The sequence below is a fragment of the Chrysemys picta genome, chromosome 5 (assembly GCF_011386835.1).
Source record: "Chrysemys picta bellii isolate R12L10 chromosome 5, ASM1138683v2, whole genome shotgun sequence".
Classification (NCBI taxonomy): Eukaryota; Metazoa; Chordata; order Testudines; family Emydidae; genus Chrysemys; species Chrysemys picta.
This window is the reverse complement of record NC_088795.1, coordinates 111,158,394-111,181,620: the sequence shown is the minus strand read 5'-3', so window position 1 is coordinate 111,181,620 and position 23,227 is coordinate 111,158,394. Positions and strand designations below refer to the sequence as shown.

Sequence of the window (23,227 nt, the reverse complement as noted above, 5' to 3'; positions counted from 1 at the left end):
GCAGATGCACCTGGCTGGGTGTGGAGCAGCTCCAGAGTGTGACTGTTGGGAAGATCAGAGGAGTAAAAGCAGGAAGGAGACTCCAGGGACCTGGAATGATCCTACAACCAGCTCATGGGTGAGTCCTACCTACATGCACGGGGGAAGGTGAAGCATTCCTTTAGCAGAAAAGCATGAGCTGCAGCCTTTGGGGCTTTGGTCTCCAAACTCCCAGACTTGCCCTGAGGCGGGGCAGGGATTCGCCACAGGGCAGGTGCTTCCCAGCTGCTGCCAGACACAGCAACACAGCCCAAGAGACTTCCCTTCTTCGTCCCCTCTCTGTATCCTACACCGAGGTGTAGGTGGTGTGATCTAGTGGTCAGAACAGGAGCCTGGCCTAGTGGTCGGAGCAGAATCAGAGATCAGAATCAGAGGTGTCGTCAGGGGACAAGCCTGTAGTTGCAATCAGGGGCCAGAACAGAACCAAAGGGCAGAGCTGGAGTAGTGGTCAGGAGACAAGCCAATGGTTGAGGCCAGGAGTCACGAGTCCTGAGGAAGATAGGGACTAGAGCTGGAGTGGGAGTAGCCATGGTTTGGAGCAAGGGCCACTAAAAGAAGGTTTGGCACAGCTGCGGGGACAGAACGCATTGAGCAGCCACTGTGCTGCTGCTGTTATAAGGCTTAAATGGTAATCTGTTGGCCCTTCTGTCCAATCAGGGAGTACAGTCATTTAGTGAGGGTTTACTGGGCCCAACTGAGGTCATTGGGTTACTAGGCAATCATGGCAGCTGAGTGCCTGGCACTACCTCACAAAATCTAAACTTTTCATGGGAAAAGCTTGATTTTTCTCAAGAATTTTCAGTTTTCCTTTAGGAAAACAAAATTTTAAATATTTTATTTGAGGTCATTTAGACCCAAATCGAAATATATTGTTGAACTGATCCAAAATGTTTCAAATTAGTTAATAAATCATTAAACTGCATTTTCCTATCAGCACTTTGCCTTATGGGAGTTGTCATTTGGGCCCTCATTCTCTCCTATGGGCCAGGCTCCCTGGAGGGATCTCAGTGTGGATCTCCCTCTGAATAAGCTTTATTTGGTGCTTTGTGGGAGATGTGGTTTGGCCCATAGGAGAGTATGGGGCATCAGGCTCCTGAACTACAACTCCCATGTGGCAATTTGCTGTGATGGAAAAATACAGTTTAATATTGAACTAACCTGAAATGGTCAGTTCAGTAAACCAAAATGAAAAATATATGATTTTGGGAGCGCTGAAATGTTTTGTTTCTGAACTGAATTCTTTTGTAATTTCCATTCTGTGAAAAATTTTAACTCTTTGTCCCAGTTTGGGACAAAAACAAATGTTGATATGTACAGTGGAATGGAAATTCTGACGTTTGCTCAGCTCTACTCATGGTTATTCTATTGCATTTTTGAAGATACCCGATTTTCCTAGTTATTGAAAGAGTTAGCGAAAAGAGAGTCATTCACCGAAACAATCGGTCATGTGCAGGAAATCAATGCCATCCACTGTAATACTTCAGTGATTTCAATGAACATGGGGGTTGTGTAGCCTCTCTTGGTTCATACTGATGGCAACCACTCAGTTCTACTTTAAAAATTTGGATTCAAAACAACCTCAAAGCTTAAGATGAACTCAGTTTAAACCATCAATTTTACCCCCTGGTTTTAGAGCCAAACCATGAAAAAACATAGTTTGATAAAATCTATCCCTACATCCATTGGAGGACTAGGTAGTTTGTCTGAAACCCTAGTTTCTGCACAGCTCCAGCATACTTTGTACTACTTAATACCAAAATGTTTGAGGAGGATGAGGATTGGGCAACTAATAACAATCAACTGGTTAGATTTGATGGATGAATCTGGATTAAAAGGTATTTGAGCAATATTGACAGAGAGGGAGGTTTCGCTTCAGTAGACCTTAAAGATGCATATCTCTGTATGTCCTTGTGACTAGAAATTCTTGAGGTTCTTTCTCAGTGAAATACTATCACTTCAATAGCTTTCCTCTCATATGTCCTGGTGAGCATCCAGAGGGATTTTTACAAAGTATTGGATATGACAGCAGCTGCCTGAGAGAAGCCTAGGTCCAGCTGTCATTGCCATACTGTACTTAGATGATAAAATGTCTCAATCTACCATTGGGCAATAGATGAGATCTGTTATCTAGGAGATGTACAAAGCAGAGTGAGGATAATGCATATTCCAGTCAAGCCACTTCTTCTAGTACTTGTTGTGATGAGAAAGTGTCCGCTTTTGCCATACACTTATGTAGAAATCCCTCCCTTCACACCTTCTTGAAACGTCTGAGGCTCAATGTTTCTGTTGCGTTGGACACTGCTTTTGATAGATAGATTCTGACGACAGAATTTATTCCTCTTCTGGGTTGGATATGAAGCACTGCTGATTATTTTTCATTAATTATTTTATAACCTATAATTCCACGTCAGAAGAAAATAGAAGGAGCTTTCTTGTTCGTAAAGTGGGGAATTGTGGGATTCTTCACTATCTGGATCCCTCTCAGATTTGGAAGTTGCTAGAACAGGTGTGTTAAGATTCCGATTTGTTTTATGTTTGAGCCTTAGCTTTCTTTAATAACTTAGAGAAAAATATCAGTTCATTTCCCTGAACCTGAGTTGGTTAAATATATATGTAGTTTCAATAGGATTAACACATTAAGTAGTCTGTTTAGGGAAGAGTTCATTGGGTGTGTTTCAGCAGGCTAGCTCCAGTTAGGAGCCTCTAGATGTGAATGTTCTGGTTCACTCTTCTACATGCCTATCCTTGAAAGAGAATGAAAACTATTTAGTTCAGGTAGGGAAACTTTTTTTTATTATCCCTTTCCTTTCCTTGATCAGTGATATCTCTATGACTTTGACTGCAGGCAAACCAAATCCTGAAGCTGATTTAGTCACTGGCCCGGAAGGTAATTTCTAGCCAGGAAAAGCAAGCTCCCATGAAGAATAAAGGTATGTCTCCACTGCAGTATGAGGTGTGATTGCAACATGAGTAGACATACTTGTGCTAGCTTTATCCATGCTAGCAGACTAAAAATAGCAGTGTAGACACAGTGGCACAGACTTCAATACAGGGTAGTAATGGGAGTAGGTCCCTGGCATGTTGTCACCAGGTTTACACTATTATTGTTAATGGTACTAGTGTGGGTCAACTAGCGTGGGTATGTTTACTCATGCTGCTGTCATGCCTCAATATAGACATACTGTAAGGGACAGATTCATCCCCTTGCATTTGTGCAGGTGCTGATAGAGAGCTAGAGGGGAGGCAATTGGAGCTTCCTCTATTCAAGATGCTGTGGGAGCTAGTGTGGCCCCTAGTGCAAACTAGGACAGATGCGTAGAATCCCTGGAGTGCAGGTCTTCACCCACCTCTGCCTAGGGCTGTTGCAGAGGTGGCACAGTACTCGTGATGGGACAACTGGGGCCAGGACTACTTCCTTGAACACATTTTGTATGCTCCATGGCTCTTTTACACCAACACTGCTGGTGTAAAATGATCACATGCCAATGCATGAATTGCCTGTGATATGCACTATTAAGCACTATGCACGTACTGCCAAGTTTCGCTCAACCGCAAAGCCTTATATTATAGCTCCTATTTATCACTACAGGGATTGATATAGGAGTTTTTGCCCATTTTCCTTACTATCATGGAGTGTTTTTGTTTTCCGATAAGCCCTTTTAGCCTTCGTAAAGCAACATCAACATGTACTAAACCTGAAGGTGTGCAGAAGCCTGAATTAATCTGCCAGGTTTCTATTTAGAAATCTTCACAAAATATTTTTTTTCTGACAGCACTTGCTACTTTTGTCAGCTCCAACTTAGTTTTTGTTTTAAAATTTCCTCCCTGGAAGGTATGAAATGTGTACATTATTTAGACTTTTCGGTCTCCTATAAAATTCATACCTTATCTGACTAGAGTAAACACCATTTTAGAAAAGATGGCGTTCAGATTAGCCTTCTCTGGGTGTTAAAAAAAAATTTTTTTTAAATGTCCACCTATGAAAGGAAAAGGAGGGATGATGTCAAGGTAAAAATACCATCTAGTTCAGGACACACAAAGAGCTCACTGGAGCATTCAGGTATAAAAAGCTACTCCAAATTCTTGTTAGAGGACTAAGTACTGCTGTCTCTGGGATATTTAATACATACCTTGCATTTTTTCATTTCAGCAGTTCATATGAGTTATATCTAGCCCCAAGGGTTTAAAGAGGGGGAGGTTCATTGTAACTATCAAGTTTGAAGATTAACAGTCTTTTGAGTTAGTGGATATCCGAAGTTGCTTTTATATGAGGTGTTTTTATTGCTCTTCAGTTAAAAGTTCCACTTGGTCAGATAAGTGATTAATTCACTAAATCAGCTCTTGGTTTTTGTTATACATTGCACCAGCAAAATCCAGTTTTTTTATCTTTACTCTTTTCTGCTTTAACCAAGACTATTTTGATTACTCAAGTTATTTACTTTGTTTAAACCAGTTTACTAAAGCCTCCAGACTGGTTAACTAACAAAGCCCCATGTCCTTGCCATCAGTTTTTTGATAGGGAGGAAGATAGAGGTTTTGGAGTGATGATTGACTTTTTATTGCATCTTCACCTAGTCATTATCTCTACAGCAAACAGGTTGATGCTATCAATGGAAAACTTACAGAGACAAGATATGTTCATTTCATTCTTTTGCACTTCCATTCACTATAATGGGACCACGAGCCTATTTCATGGGAACTTGCTCTGCAAGAGTTTTCAGCTCTGTTTCCTTTGAAGGCTGACTAGTTTGAGGTCACTTCTTTTCTTTCCTTGAGATTGAAGTGTCTGTCTTGGCAAAGTTTCAGGATTAAGTGGGCAAAACAGGATGAGGAGTGGCACTTAAAAAAAAAGTCATTACCTGTTTTAATCACTGACAACTTAGAAACAAATTGTCTTGAATGTTTATGGCTCAATGTTCAAACAGATAAAGCACAAGCAAGGGTATTAGTTGGTGTCAGCTAAAAACCAGCAAATCACATTACGGAACAGGGTGACCAGCTCCTTAAGCATCCATGTATTTCTATAACATATAGGAAAAAAGCTGCATCATTGTGAGTAGGTTGACCGGATGTCCTGATTTTATAGGAGCAGTCCCAATTTTTGAGTCTTTTTCTTAAATAGGCTCCTAGTACCCCTCCACCCCACCCCCTGTCCTGATTTTTCACACTTGCTGTCTGGTCACCCTAATTGTGGGAGACTTGAATCTGAGTGACATATGCTGGAGATCTCATGCTAAAACTTATACATTATTTAGTGTATCTCTTGGGGTGGAAGGATAGCTCAGTGGTTTCAGTATTGGCCTGCTAAACCCAGGGTTGTCAGTTCAATCCTTGAAGGGGCCACTTAGGGATCTGGGGCAAAATCAGTAGATGGTCCTGCTAGTGAAGGCAGGGGGCTGGACTCAATGATATTTCAAGGTCCCTTCCAGTTCTAGGTTATCTCCATTAATTAATAAGTAATTCCATGGATGACAATTTTCTAACTCAAAAAATGTTACATCTAACATGGAGGAATTCTGTATTAGACTTCATCTTGACATATAAAGAGGAATTTGATCACAGAACTAAAAATTATTGGTTGCTTAGATATAAGTGATCATGATTTGATTACATTTGTTATGTGAAAACAGAATAAAGTCCAAACCAAACATATATTTATACAGTTGATGTTTTAAAAGTGCCATTTTCACAAAGGCGAAAGCAGTTATGGGCAAAATTAAATTATTTATCTGAAAAATGTGGATGATAATTGGGAATTGTTTAAGAATACTTAAAGATTGTTAAGAATACTTGATGCCCAAAGCCACAATTGAGAGAGAAGGCCACACTGGTTTAAAACAACAACATAAACTGCAGAATTCAGAAATTTAAGTATATTAGCAATAATAGGAATCCTAACACTAGTATTGGTCCATTACTGTATGGAAATGGTAGAATTATCAATAATAATGCAGAAAAGGCAGAAGAGTTCACTAAATATTTCTGTTTGTTATTTGGGAAAAAGCTGGATGATGTAGTCATACCATATGATGATGAAGAAAAATCTTCCATTCAAACAGTAACAAAGGAGGATGTTAAACAGCAACTACTAGAGTTAGATGTTATTAAATCAGCAGGTCTGAAGAACTTGCATCCAAGAGTTTTAAAAGATCAAACTTAGGAGGTCTCTGGCCTGTTTAATGTTGATTTTCAATAAGTCTTGGACTGAAAGAAAGCTAATAATTGTGTCAGTATTTAAAATGGTAAACAGAATGATCCAGTACTTATAGGCTGCCAGCCTGACTTTGATCCTGGGCAAAGCAATAGAACAGTAGATATGGGACTCAATTAATAAAGAATTAAAGGAGGCTAATATAATTAATGCCAATGAACTTGGCTTTATGGGAAATAGATCTTCTCAAACTAACTTTATATATTTGTATAAGATTACAAGTTTGGCTTATAAAAGGTAAGAATGTTGATATAATAGACTTCTGTAAGACATTTGACTTGGTACTGTATAGTATTTTGATTAGGAAACTAGAACAACGCAAAATCAACTTGGCACACACTAATTGGATTGAAAACAGGCTAAATGATAAGTTTCAAAATTTAACTGTAAATGGGAGATCATTGAGCGGTTGTATTGCTAGTGGGGTCCTGCAGGAATCAGTACTTGGTCCTACATTATTTAACATTTTTATCAATGACTTGGAAGAAAACATTGCTGATAAAGTTTGAAGATGACACAAAGGTTGAGAAGTGGTTAATAATGAAGAGGGCAAGTCAGTGATACAAATGTGGATCACTAAGCTAGGTGAAAGCAAACAATATGCCTTTTAATATGGCCAAATGTAAAGCTATACATCTAGGAACAAGGAATTTAGGCTAGAGGGGGTACATTATCCACCATGACCCCAAAGTCCTTTTTAGAGTCACTACTTCCCAGATAATCAGCTTTTGGTATGATGCTTTTACCAAAAAGGCAAATGCCATCCTTGGATGTATAGTCAGGGGAATCTGAAGTAGCAGTAGAAAAGTTATATTACCTTTGTATTTGGCACTGGTGGAATACGATGTACAGTTCCTGTGTCCATATTTCAAGAAGGATATTGGTACATTGAGAGAGTTCTGAGAACAGCCTACATGGGGAACAAAAATTTGATAATAGAGGGCTTGTTGATCTAGCAGACAGACAAGATGCAGTGGCTGAAGTTGACTCTAAAAAGTCTAGAAATAAGGAAAATTTTAAAAAGTGAGGGTAATTAACTGTTGGAACAATGAAACAGGACTTGTGGTGGATTCTCCATCATGGACATTTTAAAATCAAGTTTGGCTGTTTTTCCTAAAGATATGCTCTAGTTCAAATAGGAATTAATTCAGTGAAGTTGTGTGGCCTTTGTGATATAGGAGATCAGACAAGATGATCACAAATTTCCCTTCTGACTTTATAATCTGTGAATAATCAGGATCATGGAAGGGATGGGATTTTTTTAGTTTTTTTTAAATGCAAGTCTGAATACAAGGACCTTAAACTAACCATTTTAATTATTTTTTTAAGTGGGGGCAGGCGGATGAAACTGACTTGCTATTGGGTCTGATAAAACAAGACTTTTTTCAGCTCAGTCCTGCATTTAGCTCTAATTTAACTTAATTTATTCAATGAATAGAAGTTTATTTCTAAAGTTAGAAATAAAGTTAGTTTAATAGCTGTGTTTACTTGTTGATATCATTTTCGCATTTAAAAAAAATCAGAAGAAAAAAAGATCAAAATTCAGACAGAGGCTGAAAAATCTCCCTTTCAGCTACTAGAACCTACTGCATCACATGTGGTGTATGAATTTTGGTATCCAGAACATTGCTTTATGTAAGTAGTGATAAAGAATCAGGCCTTGTCTAGACTAATTGTTTGCAGGTGGCAACTAATATACATTAAGTAGCATGAAAAGAGCCTACCATAAGCAAGGCATTGTGCTTTTAACATTTGTTAAACTAGTTGAGTAAATCCTTGCCTCTCTGTAGGAGCAAGGTGTACCTGAAAGATGCAGAACCAAATGTAAGCCAGTTTTGTGTTAACCTAACTCTGTAGTGTTCACACTAAAATGTAGTTCCCGCTGTTGTAAGTAGCCCCCTACACCAACTTAATAATTCCACCTCCGCAAGAGGCGTAGCGCTTAGGTTGATGTAGTTGGGTCGACGCAGTGTCAGTGTAGTCACTGCATTGCTTACATTGACTGTTGCTGCTGCCCAGGGCTGACAGCCGGAGCCCTACCTTCTAAGCTTAGGCTGTCCTTGCCCAACAGTGCCCCACACTAAGGGTATGTCTACACTGCCCACATTACAGCGCGGCCGCTGTCTATACTGGCGCTTTTCAGCGCTGTAACTTTTGTCACTCGGGGGGCGGGGGTCCACACCCCTGAACAAAGTTTTAGCGCTGAAAGTGGCAGTGTAGACACAGCCTAACAGTTAAATAGTTAAATCAGTGCAAGTGCTCCTGGCAAGGTCATGCACCACTGCCAGAAGGAGCGTAGTGTGAACTTGCAAAACTGATTTAATTACTGCGGTAGCTCGACGTTGACGTAACTTAAGTCGACTTAATTTTGTAGTGTAGGCTTGCCCAAAGTCAGCTGAAAGATCATATCGATCAATCAAGATTGATTGCATCATTCCCCACTTTTTGCTTTGTTCTTTTTAAGATCCAAGTTTTCGAACTTTCTGTATGTTTTTACATGGTGGTCTCTTCTGATCGCTATCTATTGGTGTTTCTGCAGCATCAATAAACCGTACTACAGTGTGATGAAAAAGGTTGGGGGTGGGGCAGAACTCCCATTCAGAAGGAGCAAGACCACTCACGAAAGTATTTGTTGAATGTATTTTATTTAGCTAGTGTCACATCTTTAATTATATTTGAATTAGAATTTATTTTTATTTCAAACATTTTATTAAGGCGAGGGAGAAGACAATATCAGCGGATTATGGCTGACATATTAAGAAGTACTGTAGGTTTCATCATTGTCAGTGACAAGTTAAGAGCAATATAGCCTTGACAAATTTAGTTATTGTTCAAAGAATAAGTGTTTGCAATACATTATCCAAATCCAGACGTAACCTGACAACCAAAAGGATACTCTTCAAAAGGGCAGTGGACCGAGTACTAGATTGGGGGTCAGGAAACATGGGTCTTTATGCCTCTGCTGCTGACCTGTTGTATGACCTGAGCAAGTCATTTCACCTGCTTGTGCCTCTGCTTCCTCTCTCACTCTCTTGTCTATTCAAATAAGCTCTCCAGGACAAGGATTGTCTCTTCTTATGCGTGTGTGTACAGTATCTGGAACAATGCAGTCCTCATTGCATTAGCAACTGTAATTTAAATAAATAATGAATAAGGTGGAAAATATATACAATCTTTCTTAAGTGGTAGGGGGCAAAAGGAGCAAGCCTAGATTACATAACTTGTTACTTATGGGCCTTGATTTCCGTGAGCGTTGAGTTGGGCCTTCAGAGAAAAATCATGGAGAATTATGGGCATACGGAATTCAGATGTTTGCATGTAATATATAATTCTTTATTTTCCCTAGTGTGAGAGTGTGCATAGCTCAGCATGAGAACATAGAGCTGACACTCATCATATTTTATAAGGTAAAAAGGATTTTGCATAATGATTGAATGAGACGTCTAAAAAGTACTTCCGATACTGATGTCGCTGAGTTAAGGCCTATTCCTGCAAGCTGATTAGTGCCTCCTGAAAGGTGATAAATGTGGATGCCCTAAGCAGTCACTGAAATCAATTGGGTTGGAGAGCACACAAAGAATCTCCTAGGAAACACTGAGTAGCTTGCAGAATCTGGTCCTTACTACCCTTTTATCTGTGGAAGAACAGGGCATACATGGTACAAAGGCTTTATTTTGACCCATTGCTTAGGGATGAATTTCACCCTAAATCAGTAGTAAACCAGTTATCCAGTTTTAAGGGGTGCTATGTTGCTCTATGTGCTGTCCTTTGGTTGCATTAAAATTAAAACACCTCGTGCTTATTAGAGTTCTAAATGGCTGCCTTTTATTCATTTTCAAAACACATGCCTTAAACATTTGACAGTTTTGGCTAACAAATTAGTAAGTTGTTCTCATTGTTTGAGTACCGCCTTTCTTTATAGGAAATACCCTCATGTTGGTGTAGTCCTACGTAGCTATCTAAGGCAACTGAAAAAGTTAGAGAGAGGGTGACCATTGTTTAAGTGCACACCTAAAGGCAAGATGAAATAAAAAAAAAAACATGGTTCAGTTTGGTTTTTTTATACTCTCCTGTTTTGTTAAATCAAATCTATCTCCATTCCATATTTTGACTTTGACTTTATAGATTTTTTTTAATATTATGTGGTGTTTAAAAAAAAAAAAGTGGGACATAGTGTTGAGTTTTTTTCATTCTCCTTTAAATCAAAAATAGCTGAAGAAATTTTGCTCCTCTTCTCCAAAAGCAATTCACCTTCAGATAAACCTTAAACAATGGGAAATTTTAGCCATAGGAATTAATGTTTTGCAAAAGTATCAACATGTGAAACTATGAGAGGAAGCCAGTCCTAAGACCCATGGACTATGGGTTTTCAGATCCTGCTATGGGTCTTCAGGGAAGACTCTAGTGCAGGGGGGAAATCCCCACCTGATTGGCTGCTTTTCCCCATTACCCCTTGAAAGGACAGCAATCAGAGGTGAAGCAAGCACTGTACAGCTTGGTACCTCAGCACAGGAAGCAGGCACAATCTCTCAGCTGACTTTGCAGCTTTTCATCCTCCTCCCCCGGCGCTCTGGTCCCCCAACCCAGGCCAAGGAGTGGAATAATTATGGTGGTACAGCCCCTATCCCCAGAGCTCTGCTAATGGCCACTGAGGGCCATATTGGGAGATGAGTCTCCCAATATCCCCAACCGCTGTGAAGTAAGTGCCTGTTGCCTAGCATTCCTGCTTCCCCTTTTGCCCCATGCCTCTTATGTGCTGCTGCTGATCCCACCATATGCTGTCCCCAGCCCTAACTCTTCTGGTTCCTGCCCTGCTAGGCTGGAAGAAACTCCTCTGCTTGGTGGCAGCACCAGCATCATCACCCTGTTTGCTGGTAGAAAGGGTGGGGTGCTGCTTCTCAGCTGGCTGTCAGCGGTGGGTGATGAACTCTGCCTGCCACACATGCTTAGACTTCCAGTCAGCTACTGACCAGAGAGTGTTTCCTGGGAGGAAAATAATCTATTTTAACAGGGAAAGGGAGAAATTAATGCAAATTCTTAGAACCCTTTACTAAGGAAATGGTGTGTTTATGGGGGGGAGGGTGCATGTAGCACACGTGGATGTCTTTGGAGAAGAGATAGGAAACACATGACATAAATTATAAATGTGTGAGGATCTGTGGGTGTCCAACACCTGCCATCTGATTACATGAAAAATATGAAAATACAAAGGTTAGCAAAGCCTGTGGGCATATTTGCCTTTTTCATTGAGTGAGTGGCTTTTAAGTAGACCCTTGAAGAATCATTTCCACTGGCATTAAATAAATAAAATAAAGGAATGAAAAAAGTTATTTTGTTGAATGATGCTACATTCCTATTCCCTGTAGACTGAGCATTTGAACTCAACCAACATTGTTATGATAGCTGTGTTCCCAGACTGATTTGTAAAGGTTAGTTTCTGTTATCTTTATCTCTGTAGAGATTTCCTAGGAAGTAGTATGACACAGCTCAGTGATCACAGTGGGGTTTTTCCTTTTACAGTTTGTAATATTAAAAAATACCAGAACATTACTGTATAGACTGTATTTGTGTCCTTTAATATGTACAAAGAATAGCACAATTGTGGTTGTGCATTGATGTGCAGTGATATGAAACATGAGAAGGATTTGTAAATGTACAACAAGAAATCTATGAAAAATGATGCATATGCATCAGATATAGTATGCTGGTAATGTCCTGTGGCACTAGTTTTCATCTGTGTGAATACCATGATTAATTAACAAATGACTGTGAAAAACTCCGTTAGTAATTTAATTTTATTTGTTCACTGTACTGGGACCTCAAACCATTGAAACACAGTTTGTTACATCCTTACTTGAATGATCATTATATTTGAGTACTGGGCACTCTATCATACCTCTTTAGGACCTTAGTTCTTTAAAGGACTGAAAGCGATAATTATTTTTTTAATGATATGTCAGAAAAGTAAGTACTGCTGTAATTTGTTTTGTAACTGAAGTCTTATGTAGATATTGCATACAGTGTCAGTGCAATCATACCAAAATCATGCCAAAGTATAAATTGATTGTGATACCTAGTTATCTTTATGTATTTTTAGAATCGGGATATCCTTGAATAAGTCCTTAGAGTTAGTTTAAAAAGGAATTGGGAAGATCACCTTTACATACATTTTAAAAATATTAGTATGTATTAGTATTTTAAAAGCCTCTAAATATGGCTGTGAATTGAGCAGTAGATACATGCATATAGAAAATTTTGCTGTAACATGCAGTACTGTGAGACAGGATGAAGGACTCCTGGCTTTAGTATAAAAGATGAGAGACTATCAGTCCTAGTTTGCTAACTGAAATCAGTTTTGTGTCAGTGGTGGTTGAAACTCATATGACCTAGGGCACAATCCAAATCCATTTAAATCAATGTAGGTTTTGCCATAATTTCACTAGAAGCAGAATCAGGCACCTAGTGATCGTTTGGTAATCCTGTGTGAGTTGAGTTGAGTTTCAATTGCTAAGTTTCCTATAAAAATTCAAGTGTTCACAGAAGCTGAGGCACCTTGCTAAGACTCCGAACAGAATAGCCAAGAATAACATGGGTAATGTTATTTCCAGGACAAGGTGGGAGGCATGTAAGTGGGGAAACTTGAATCATCACTGCACGTATTGTATTGTACCTGTTCTGTGGGGGGGAAATAGAGGATATAAGTTTCAGTGATTTCAGTTTAGTATCTTTCATGAACATTTATTTATCTTCATAATATCAAAAAGGCCTGTCTTCCTGACTCAACTTGGTATGATTACATCTCTTGATCTTTCTTTCACAGGCCTTGTCTACATTATGGGGGCAAGTCGACCTAAGTTACACAACTCCAGCTATGTGAATTACATAGCTGGAGTTGACGCAGCTTAGGTCGACTTACTGCGGTGTCTACGTTGCGCTGCATTGACGGGAGACATTCTCCCGTAGACTTAACTCATGCTTCCCATTCTGATGGAGTATTGGAGTTGACAGGAGAGTGATCTGCGGTCGATTTAGCAGGTCTTCACTAGACTCACTAAATCGACCCCCGGTGCATCGATCCCTGCCCTTAGTCTATTTGGTGTTGTTAGTCTGGGAGCTCAACGCAATTTTTCTGTTTATATGTCTCTGAATAAGTGCACAAAACAGGCTTGTTATGGTCTGTGTGTTAACAAGTCTTTCATTTCTTAATGTTAGTAATAATTCGTAGAAGTGTGATTGTTTCATGTGCTCAGAGTCCATGTGCTAAGAATATTTGGGAATGTTAGTTTTTTCATCTATCACCTTACTTATAGATGTTTAAAATCAAAATAACTTGGTAATCTTTAATATAATTTTCCTAGAGTTGTGAGTTCATTTTATGTATGTGAAATAAGAGTAAAAAAACCAACTAATATGGTTTCACTTGTAAGAGTTCAAACACATCTGAAATTACAATTGTATTTTTGTAGGAGGTCTTGGATAAGTTCGTTTAACAAAAATCACAATAATGTCCAAACTTTATTTTTCAGATTTTTTTTTAATGTTATTCCGTGGGTGAGACTTTGTGTGTGAAGTTTCTGGCTAGTGTGATTTTCTACAGGTGTATTGAAACCCTGGGAAAATAGGGATTTAAAATAGTAATGCTGACAATGCCTGCCTATCATAAATAAGTTGCCCAGCATTCAGATTTTATCCGGGTGACCCATCACAGCTACTGACCCTGCTGGGACTGTTTTGCCTCTCTCTGTGTGGTGTACCTGGATTCATTTACACACTGTATATGTATATTGGTGTAAGGGGCAGAGGGAGGAAACTGTATCCACTAAGAGTAGCATGGGATCTAGGAGACAATAGGTTCAGTTTCCGCTCTGTTGAGGAGAGGGAAAGTGGTTCTGATCTTAGGGGCAGTCCTGCCCAGGTTAGGGATCAGAGATACTGATTGTCTCTTCAACCCATCAGTCTGGTAGATTCCCTATTTTTTCTTCATCTACAGGACATACAGGGACATCTCTCAAGTGTAAGTGGTCTTTTAATGCCCTCACCACCTTGTTTTCCCTCTCCTACCATCACTATGTGTTTCCTTGTTCCATTACCTTTATGATTTGCTCACTATTGCCTTTTCTGGAGGAGATAGTGTGCTGTGTCTTACTCCCTAATTGCTTATGCTGTGTAGTCTTTCCCATGGACTCCTTGGCCAGGGGTTCATGCAACAATTTTTTTGGTGGCCTCAAAGTGCAGCCACCAATTCTTACTGATGGCTGCACTGACACTTTTCCCTAAAATACTTAAGTAACTTTAGGAAAAACAAATAAATATGCACATCTACACATCCACATCATTGTAGTTTATTTATGTAGGGTTTTTTTGCAGACTTAATAAAAATAATGCTGTGAAAAGTGATCTTTCTATGTTTGTTAATATCACTTTTTACAACACACTTAGTAGCTAGCTGGGAGGCTGTGAAAAGTGATATTAACAAACATACAAATATCACTTTTCAAAGCCTCCAAGGTAGCTAGTAAATCTGCTGTGAAAAGTGATACTTGCATGTTTGTTAATATCACTTTTCTCAACAAGCCCCAGGACAAATTAAGCCCTAGATGAGGGAAGTCAGAGGGAGTCAGCAGGGGCCGGGGTGATGGTGGGATTGATGCCGGCCGGGGAAGGCAGCGGGGGCCTGAGATGATGGGTGGATGGATGTGGGGCCAGGAAAACAGTGGGGTCCAGGGGTGATGGGGGAGAGGGGTGGATGTGGGCTGGGGAAGGCAGCAGGGGCCTGGGACGATGGGGGGATGGATTCAGGGCCAGGAAAACAGCGGGGTCCGGGGTGATTCTTTGCCCCCACATCATCACCATCCAGGAGGCTGTTGTGGCCACATGAAAAGCCCCAGGGTCTGCATTTGAGAAACGCTGTTTTTGGCTTCAATCTCGTCATCTCTGGGATCAGACATACTGGGGTCTTCTGCACCAGTATATTAATGGTCCACCTTATGTTTATTGTTTTTTAAAACAGTTTGTGTAACCTATTGGGTTTTCTGCCAATAAAGCATGGATCATGAGAACAGCTGGATCAGATATTTCTTCTCAGTGAGCATGCATTGGAGATTTAAGCTTGCTAGTAATCAGCAGAATGCCTTTTGCACTGGTTTGAGAGAATGATAGTATGTGCATTTGTGCAAAGACCTAGTGTGCTGCTGTAGTCTACATGCATGATTTTTAAAAATCTGTTCATCTCTGTGGTTTTAATTTGACAAAAAAAACTTGGAATATTTTAAGATGATTTAAAAAAATAACATTTTTCTATAACTTTGGGTAATCATCAAATTTGAAAATTGGTAATAATAAAAATAGTTCTATAGGGATGAAATACTCCCTGTGCAGGGGACCAGAACAAGCTCCATGCATAATTTAAGCCCTATTTTGGCACTTAGGCAGGATTTAAATGATGTGTGGGCCTTGTGTTGTCACTGTTTTGTATCTGTTTATATTTATACTATGTGTATGTGTTTTTCTATACAGTCTCTTATGACACAGTAGTGAAAGTTACAATATCCAAATATTAAAAGACAGTTTGTCAAATAAACTGTTCTATATTTAAAAGGGTTCCTCTGCCTGGTTCTGGTTGGTTGCCCAAAGAGCAAGGAAAAACATGTTTCAGTCGTTCTAAATGGATTTAAATTGTACACTAATTACTGATACATATAGCTTGTGTGAATAGGTAAAAAAAGGGAATGTTGAATACATGTTCTCCCTCACCTTCAATCTTACAGCTGCAATGGAGTGTCCTAAATTCTCTTTCTGTGTATTCTGCCTTTTCTGTTAGTGCTCTAACTTTCAAAGGAGGTTTCCACAGGATGCGCCACACAACAGTTGCTGAGAATGTGATGTTTGAACTAATCAATGGGATCGATTTCGGTATTCTTTATATGGGTATGGAAAAGATCAGGTTTGGTATGGGGCTAGGTACAGCTGAATGATGAACATGACACAATAAGTTAAACTAACAAGAACTGTATTATGTTGTCTGTTCAAGCTGTGGAGTGGTATGATTGCTTTACCTAAGAGCCATTCTTGAAGAGTCCCAGGAAGTGTCTGCGCTTGGCAGATCCTCCACATGGCAGACCTAACTTTACTGTCTCTAAAAGGTTTACTGCAGTACACTCTATCCCGGGTGAAGACTTTATAGATTCTCCATCACTTTCTTAATCGGTGCTACAGACTTGTGTAGTCCCATTTTTCGTACTCTTTTAGGTTCAAAGTAAGTCATCTTCACCTTGCCTCAGTCCTTGGTGATCTGTTTTGGAGCTAGTTACTAGTGTTTAACCCTGTTGACATCTGTTTGTATATTTCCAGTTCTTTGAACTTTCCAGTAAGAATAACGTCCTGCGCTTGGGATCTCTAATTGTGTGCAATACAATACATTCAGCATCATTTTCCATTTTTGTGTCACTTCTTCTTTTACTCTGTATATAGGTTCGCGCAACATCTTGTGCTGCTATACTGTGTGTATTTCTCCTTTCTTGAGGACTCTATTAGTCATAGTTTTAGATTTTTGTCTTGCGCATCTCCAAGTTCTCTCTCTTATATGAGCTACAATAAAAATAGGGCACAAAAGAGTAATGGGAAAAGAGTGAAGGTTGTTTCCTCTCTCTCTCTCTCTCTCTCTCTCTCTCACTCGTACACACACACACCACGTCCCCTGATCTGGATCAGGGTTCCAAAGCTGCACGCCACGGTCACGTGACTGGGGTCAGTAGTCACTGAATCTAGTTGTTACTGTTACACAAAACATGCCCCACAAGCTGCCCCCTGACTTCAATATATCTTTATAGCATCAATTTATGAGCAAAAGCAGGTGTGGGAGGACAGAACTCCTGTGTGTGGTAGATCTGGAGGTTCCAACTGCAATCATCCAGAGAAACTTGTGGGAAAGGCCAAGCCAGTTTTTTAGGAAGACTTTGTTTGAAACACTACTTATCTCTCAATGGCCAACAAAAATATGTTGAGCTAATTACCAGACTTTGGGCAGGAGCTGGTTTTTATGTTTGCAGCTGCCAGTGGAGCGCATGCTTTTGTTGGCAGATATCACAGGAATGGATTTGAGTGAAAGTGTTATTCTGTAGTTGGAAACAAGGCATCTGTTTTTAGAGGCAGGCTTTTTCATGTCTTGAGCTGTCTGACCAATGCCACTTTGATTAAAAATGAGTGAGAGAGTGGTATTTATGACAGACTGATCATTATTATTACCTTTGTATTACTGCAGCACTTAAGAGACCTAGTAATGGACCAGCACCCCATTGTGCTAGGCACTATACGAACACAGAACAAAACAACAGTTCCTGTTCCAAACAACTTACAATTGAGGACAAAAAGCCAATGGATACAGACAGATAGATGGGAGAGTACAAGGAAACAGTATTGGTCAGCGTGATGAACTGAATGGATGAGTGCGGCAAGACTGCATTTATTGAGGCCTGGACAAGAGTTTTAGCTTTGGATGTATCTCAGGGATGCTATGCAGAAAGATTCTACAAGATTTAGACATAAACCGTGTTTTAAGGACCTAGAGAGAGGTGCAAGTCAAAGATGACTCCCAGGTTACAGGCCTCAGTGACAGACAGGATAGCGGTGTTTTCCACAATGATTAAGAAAGGAGGTAGTGGGGGATGCTTGAGGAGGTAAGATTGAGAGCTTAATTTTAGCCATGTTGAGCTTGAGTTGATGGCTAGACATCTACAAGGAGATGTCAGAGATATGGGCTGAGATTTTAATTTGGACAGAAGGTGACAGATCTGAAGTAGAAAGGTAGCCCTGGGAATTGTCAGCATAGAGATGATAATTGAATTTGTTTTCAGCTGAGAAAACTCAGAGAAAGTGTAGAGGAAGCAGAGAATGAGGACAGTGCCACACTGACCCTCAATGATACAACATTGTGCATCTTTACAGGATTGAACTTCCTTTACCTAAAGGAGCTGGCATTTGAGTATCTTTAACGGTCATCTGGTCAGGTTTAATTCCATGTGGAATCACCAGATGATCCATAGATTTTGCCTCAGCAACGTGGTAGTGTATCTTATCTGTATTTTTTTTTTCCTTTTTGCTCTCTGTGTTACTTTCCTCTGAATGATATCCTGATCAGCTCTGTGAGCTGCAGCAATAATCATGTCATTAGCAATTTACATATACTTCAAGAATACCACCAAGTATTCCAGTATTTTTTTCTGGAGTTTTTCCCTGTCTGATTTAATTCCAGATGATGATGTACAAAATCTGTAATGTCCCCATAGGCACATTAAACATATACAGCTGAATAGGTGCCTCATCCAATTTCAGTTGCCAATATTGATCTTTCTAATCCAATATTGTAAAATTCCTCATCCAATTTCAGTTGCCATTGTTGATCTTTCTACTCCAATGCTGCAAATATCTACTTGCCTGCCAGTTGGATTCATATGTCTTTTGATATAAGTATGGATGAGTGTTGCCTGCTAATGGCTTTCTTTAATACACTGGTTCTAAATGTACACACTCTGTACCTCATTCTCTCTTTGATAATTCAAATTACTAATCTATTGAGTTGGAATATCTAATTTCTATTAATTTCTGCTTTTCTGTAACTAATAATGGTTTCTCTGTCTCCCAGGTATAGCAAAAGTTATCTTTCTGCAGCCATGTAACACTGGTGGAATACTGCATAAATGTGGTGTCCATATTGGAGCAGTTCAGTCCTTCCTACACATTGCTAAATGATATAAATTAGATCAAGTACAGCTAACAGGAATTTTACTGAGAAGTCTATACTCCACTCTCCGTGGAGTATAGCTGCCTTCCCTAAGAGCCACCCTTGAAGACTCTCAGAAAGTTCTCTCTGTCTTTGAACTGCAGAGTGGTCCTCCATCTGGCAGACCTAATGTTGCCTTTCTTGAAGGTACAACACAAAATACAGCATTCAGAGCACTGGAATTTAAATTAAACCAGGTCCCCACCTCTTTACTGCATGAGATTTGGGTTCTCAGTGGATTGGCTGGTCCTCACTGAGTTGGCATCCAATAGGATAGCATTGAAAGCATAGATTCACTTACTAGTATCTTGTTACATACAGCTTCAGAAAACGTTTCACACATAGTAATCAGCTTAATAATAGGATATTACACTATTTGACATTGTGCTTGTAATAGTTTGGTTTAAATAGAGATGTACTTTGTCGGCTTCAGTTAATAATAAAGTAGTCAATTTTTAATTATATATATTGAAATGTTGTTGAGAACTGGTTTAGATTCAAGATGGATTTTATTGATCAGTAAATCTGGTGTTCAGATTTGGCCAAAATTTCTATTTGGGGTGGGGTGGGGGGGGAGTCTGAGACCATGTATGCTAGTCCCATTCTTCCCAAAATACCGTCGACTTCTTGTCACATGGTGGATCTATGCCTTGGGGTGGCCAACTGGCCCTCTCTTCACATTCCTGGATTTGTAAGTAGTGGCCAGCTGGCTCAGATGAGGACCATGATTTCTTCTCATAAACTCTGTGTACACTGGGGTATCATGACTATGAAGTACTTTGAAGGGGCAGCAGAACTAAAGTAAAAGGACCAGAAGTGGATGTCTGCTAAAGAAGAAGGGAAGATGGGGAGGCTGCCTTCTTGCCTAGGCAGGGGTGCTGGAACAATTTGTATAGCGGGGGTGCTGACAGCCATTGAACCAAACTGTAAACCCTTTATATGATGGAAACCACTTCAAGCCAGGGGGTACGGCAGCATCTCCCGCACCCGTAGATCCACAGCTATGTGCCTAGGGAGAGCTTTAGTTTGATTTCAGGCTTATCAGGGCTATCTTCAGTCTCTCTGAAGAGCCAGGATGGAAGTGAACAATATTGCTGGATACCCCTGAAAGTATTGGGTGGCAAAAACCCAGAGACCTTTGAGGTGAGTGGAGTAGAAAGTCAGCAGGCTATCCCCTTTCCCAGAAGACTGCTTCAGATAAGGTAGAGGAACCAAGCTTTCACTCCTCTTCAGTCTAGGAATGAGGAGTCTGAAACTGGCTTTCTTTACTTTTCCTCTGTTTGAGGAAGGAGTGCAGACAGAATCTTCATTCCCTCTCTCCAGAAAGTTTAAGGGAACAAACAGAGTTTCTTTACTGTCGCTATTTGGAAGGGAGTAGCTTTGGGGTTTCTCTCACTCCTTCCATTCTTCAAGGGAGAGATCACCCAGGCAGAATTGGAGGATTAACAGTAATTTCTGTATACAAATCCCACTATTCATTGACAGTTTCCCCACATTGACTTGAATACTTTAGGAAAGCGCATATTTAATGTAATCAAACCTGTCTTTGTTGAAATGTATACCTGTGAATTCTGTTCTATGTAACCTATGCCTGACACTGGAGTAGAAAAAAGTGTTTGGTCAGATCAAACTCTTTTGAAGAAAACACATGTTATTTATATCAGTACAAACTTTTTTAGGCCTTTTTTCAAGCTGTTTTAATCAACATTGATTTTTTTCCCTAAAAACAAACCAAAAAACCCCAAAACAATAACAACAAATGTTAATACAATGGGAATGTGTCACGAACATAAAGGACTTAAAATGCCAGATAATTTGATTTGCAAAGTCACACTTGGATCTTATCATAAATATAAAAAAAATATGCAAACCGACTGATCATGCTGTCAATGTTAGGATGCATGCCACATATCCTCTGATAACTGCTGGCAGAGGGCTCCAGTATACAAATTTGAGTTCCTAAAACCACCTGGTAGGTTGAGTTGAAAAATCTTTTGAAAAATACATCAAAAAGTTACTGCGACACTGCAGGGACTACTGCATTGAAGAAAAGAGCTAGTGTAGTTTTCTGTTCAGCAGTTTTTCACCCACAAATGTTCCTATTTTCTGAGGGTATTTTTAACACTTGAAAAAAAAAAACTAGACACTATTAATTCTGAGCATTTTGCTCTAACACAATTTAAATAAAAAAGAAAGTGAAACTCTGAATTTATATTTCTTGATGCATTATTTAGAATGGATTAAATCTTGGAATTTTTTTTAGAATATTTCATATTCTTTCTTTTTGTGGTCAGGCACTATAGTGTCTTTTATGAGTGGAGGGCAGTGTGGGTGGAGGGCAGTGTGGGTGCTATCGAAAATAAGTAATACCTACTAATCATCCACATGCTTATAGAAGGCTAATTATTTAGTAGGCAGCATAAAAACACAGATAAATAAACAACATGACAAGACAAAGGAAGATGTTTGTAGAAAATCCCCATAGTGGAGCTGTGTGAGAATTGACAGGGGCAGGCTCGTGTGTATTTCTATCTAGTTCTGCACTAGTTCTGTTTGGAGGCAAAATTGGAGACAGGCTTGAGGAAGGAGTATAGACGCAATCTGAGGCTGATCCTTTTGTCTGACTCCTTGCATAGAGAAAACGGAAGGGGACAATGGCTGTTGTTCTAGCCCATTGGTACACCCACAAATGCATGTACAGCCTGTGGCTGACTATTGTTCCGTGTGTGTTGCATTATTTGCTTCTACTCAGACTTAATCTCTGTACAAAACCCAAGTAAGATGTCTCCAGGACTGGTGAATTCCACATAGAATTTGATAATACCACTAAAATATGCCTGCTGGTAAAGCCTAATTTAGGCCTATACCTTGAAAAACATTTAAAAAATGGAAAGTTGTATCAGGTGCCAGATATCTAATATCACGTTTAATAAGGTCACGTAGACAAATAATTTCTAGACTTTATTATAAAATTCTGTATTCCAGGTTGTCATTTTTGTTGATGGGTTGGTACTTGTTTAAAATGCGTCAGCACAGTATACTGACTCATCCAAGCACCATCACAGTATTCCTGATGCATGAAATGACTAGTTCAAACAGTAGGCACATTGTCTGAGATGGAGATGTAACAGACAGGAAAATAGAGAAGAGATGAGACCAACAAGTGAAGTGCCAGTGGGTTCATTACTTCTAGAATTAATAAATGTGGCATATGATGTAATTTGGCATAGTACTTGCATTCTTTGCAGAAGTTGATTGGATTTCTTACTAGACAAGTCAGTTTCTGGTTGTTTACTCCAAGCTAATTTAATTGGCTATTTTAAGCAGGAATCGCAATATTTACAGAGTCGTACTGAGTAAAATTTTAAAAAGCCCTAAGTAACTTAGGAACCTAAGAGCCATTTACAAAAGGCACTTAAGGAGCCAAGTCCCACTGAATGTCAGTGGGACTTAAGCATACAAGTCTTAAACCCATTCCTCCTCCCACACCACAGTATATCAATATCAATCAAAAGATAAGTCAATCAAATATAATGGACGTCAGTGTATAGCCCTGCATAGAAACAAAGAAGTGGTGTAGGGGAGCTGTGATTGACACTCACCTCTTCAGTGCCTCCTTGTGGTTGGGTGCAGTATTGCATCCCTTCTCTCACCCCTGCTGCCTTATGCTGGTTGCCAGCCAACCTGGGTGGGTGTTCAGTGTCTTGGTCATCCAGTCAAGTCACAAAGTCCAAATGGACCCCTTCTGGGGTATTAAAAGAGTGCAATAACTAAACAGTCTATTTGGCCTCACTAGGGTCTTCAGTCCTGGCTCTGGGCCCTTGAAATACATCCCTTTGTTCAGGCTCCCAAATAAGTTCCACCCCCATCTTGGGTTTATCCGACCTTACCTCGTGGCCTGTACGGGAACCTGCCGCCCCCCCAATCCAGGTTCCAACTCAGGGACCCTATAAACAGCAACACATACAGCTTGATCTAGTTAGTTGCAACTTTTTTCCTGGACCTGTTCCTACCTGGCTGCTTTAGCTTCACCCCTTATCTCAGGGTGTTTCTCTCTCTCTCTCTGTCTGTAATCCCAGCCATACAAAATGTAGCCAGAAAACAAACTCTAGCTATCCCTCAAGCTTCTTTGGCCACAGCGGAGCACCCTTTCTTTTCCCCTCTGGTACCAGCCAGGAACTGAGCTGCTAAGGCCAGGC

The 23,227-nt window shown here is 39.8% G+C and overlaps 1 protein-coding gene across 10 annotated transcripts in view; it reads left to right on the top strand.

Annotated features, from left to right (window-relative positions):
- The window catches only part of SLIT2 (slit guidance ligand 2), a 437,206-nt gene that overhangs the window by 151,688 nt on the left and 262,291 nt on the right, over positions 1-23,227 (top strand). For 7 of the 10 annotated variants that reach the window (XM_065598177.1, XM_065598182.1, XM_065598176.1 and 4 more), the window contains exon 5: positions 5-118. The exons of the other annotated variants lie outside the window; for them this stretch is intronic. In XM_065598177.1, coding sequence (XP_065454249.1) covers positions 5-118 — 114 coding nt within the window. The remainder of the gene's footprint in view (positions 1-4; positions 119-23,227) is intronic. 10 annotated transcript variants of the gene reach the window in all.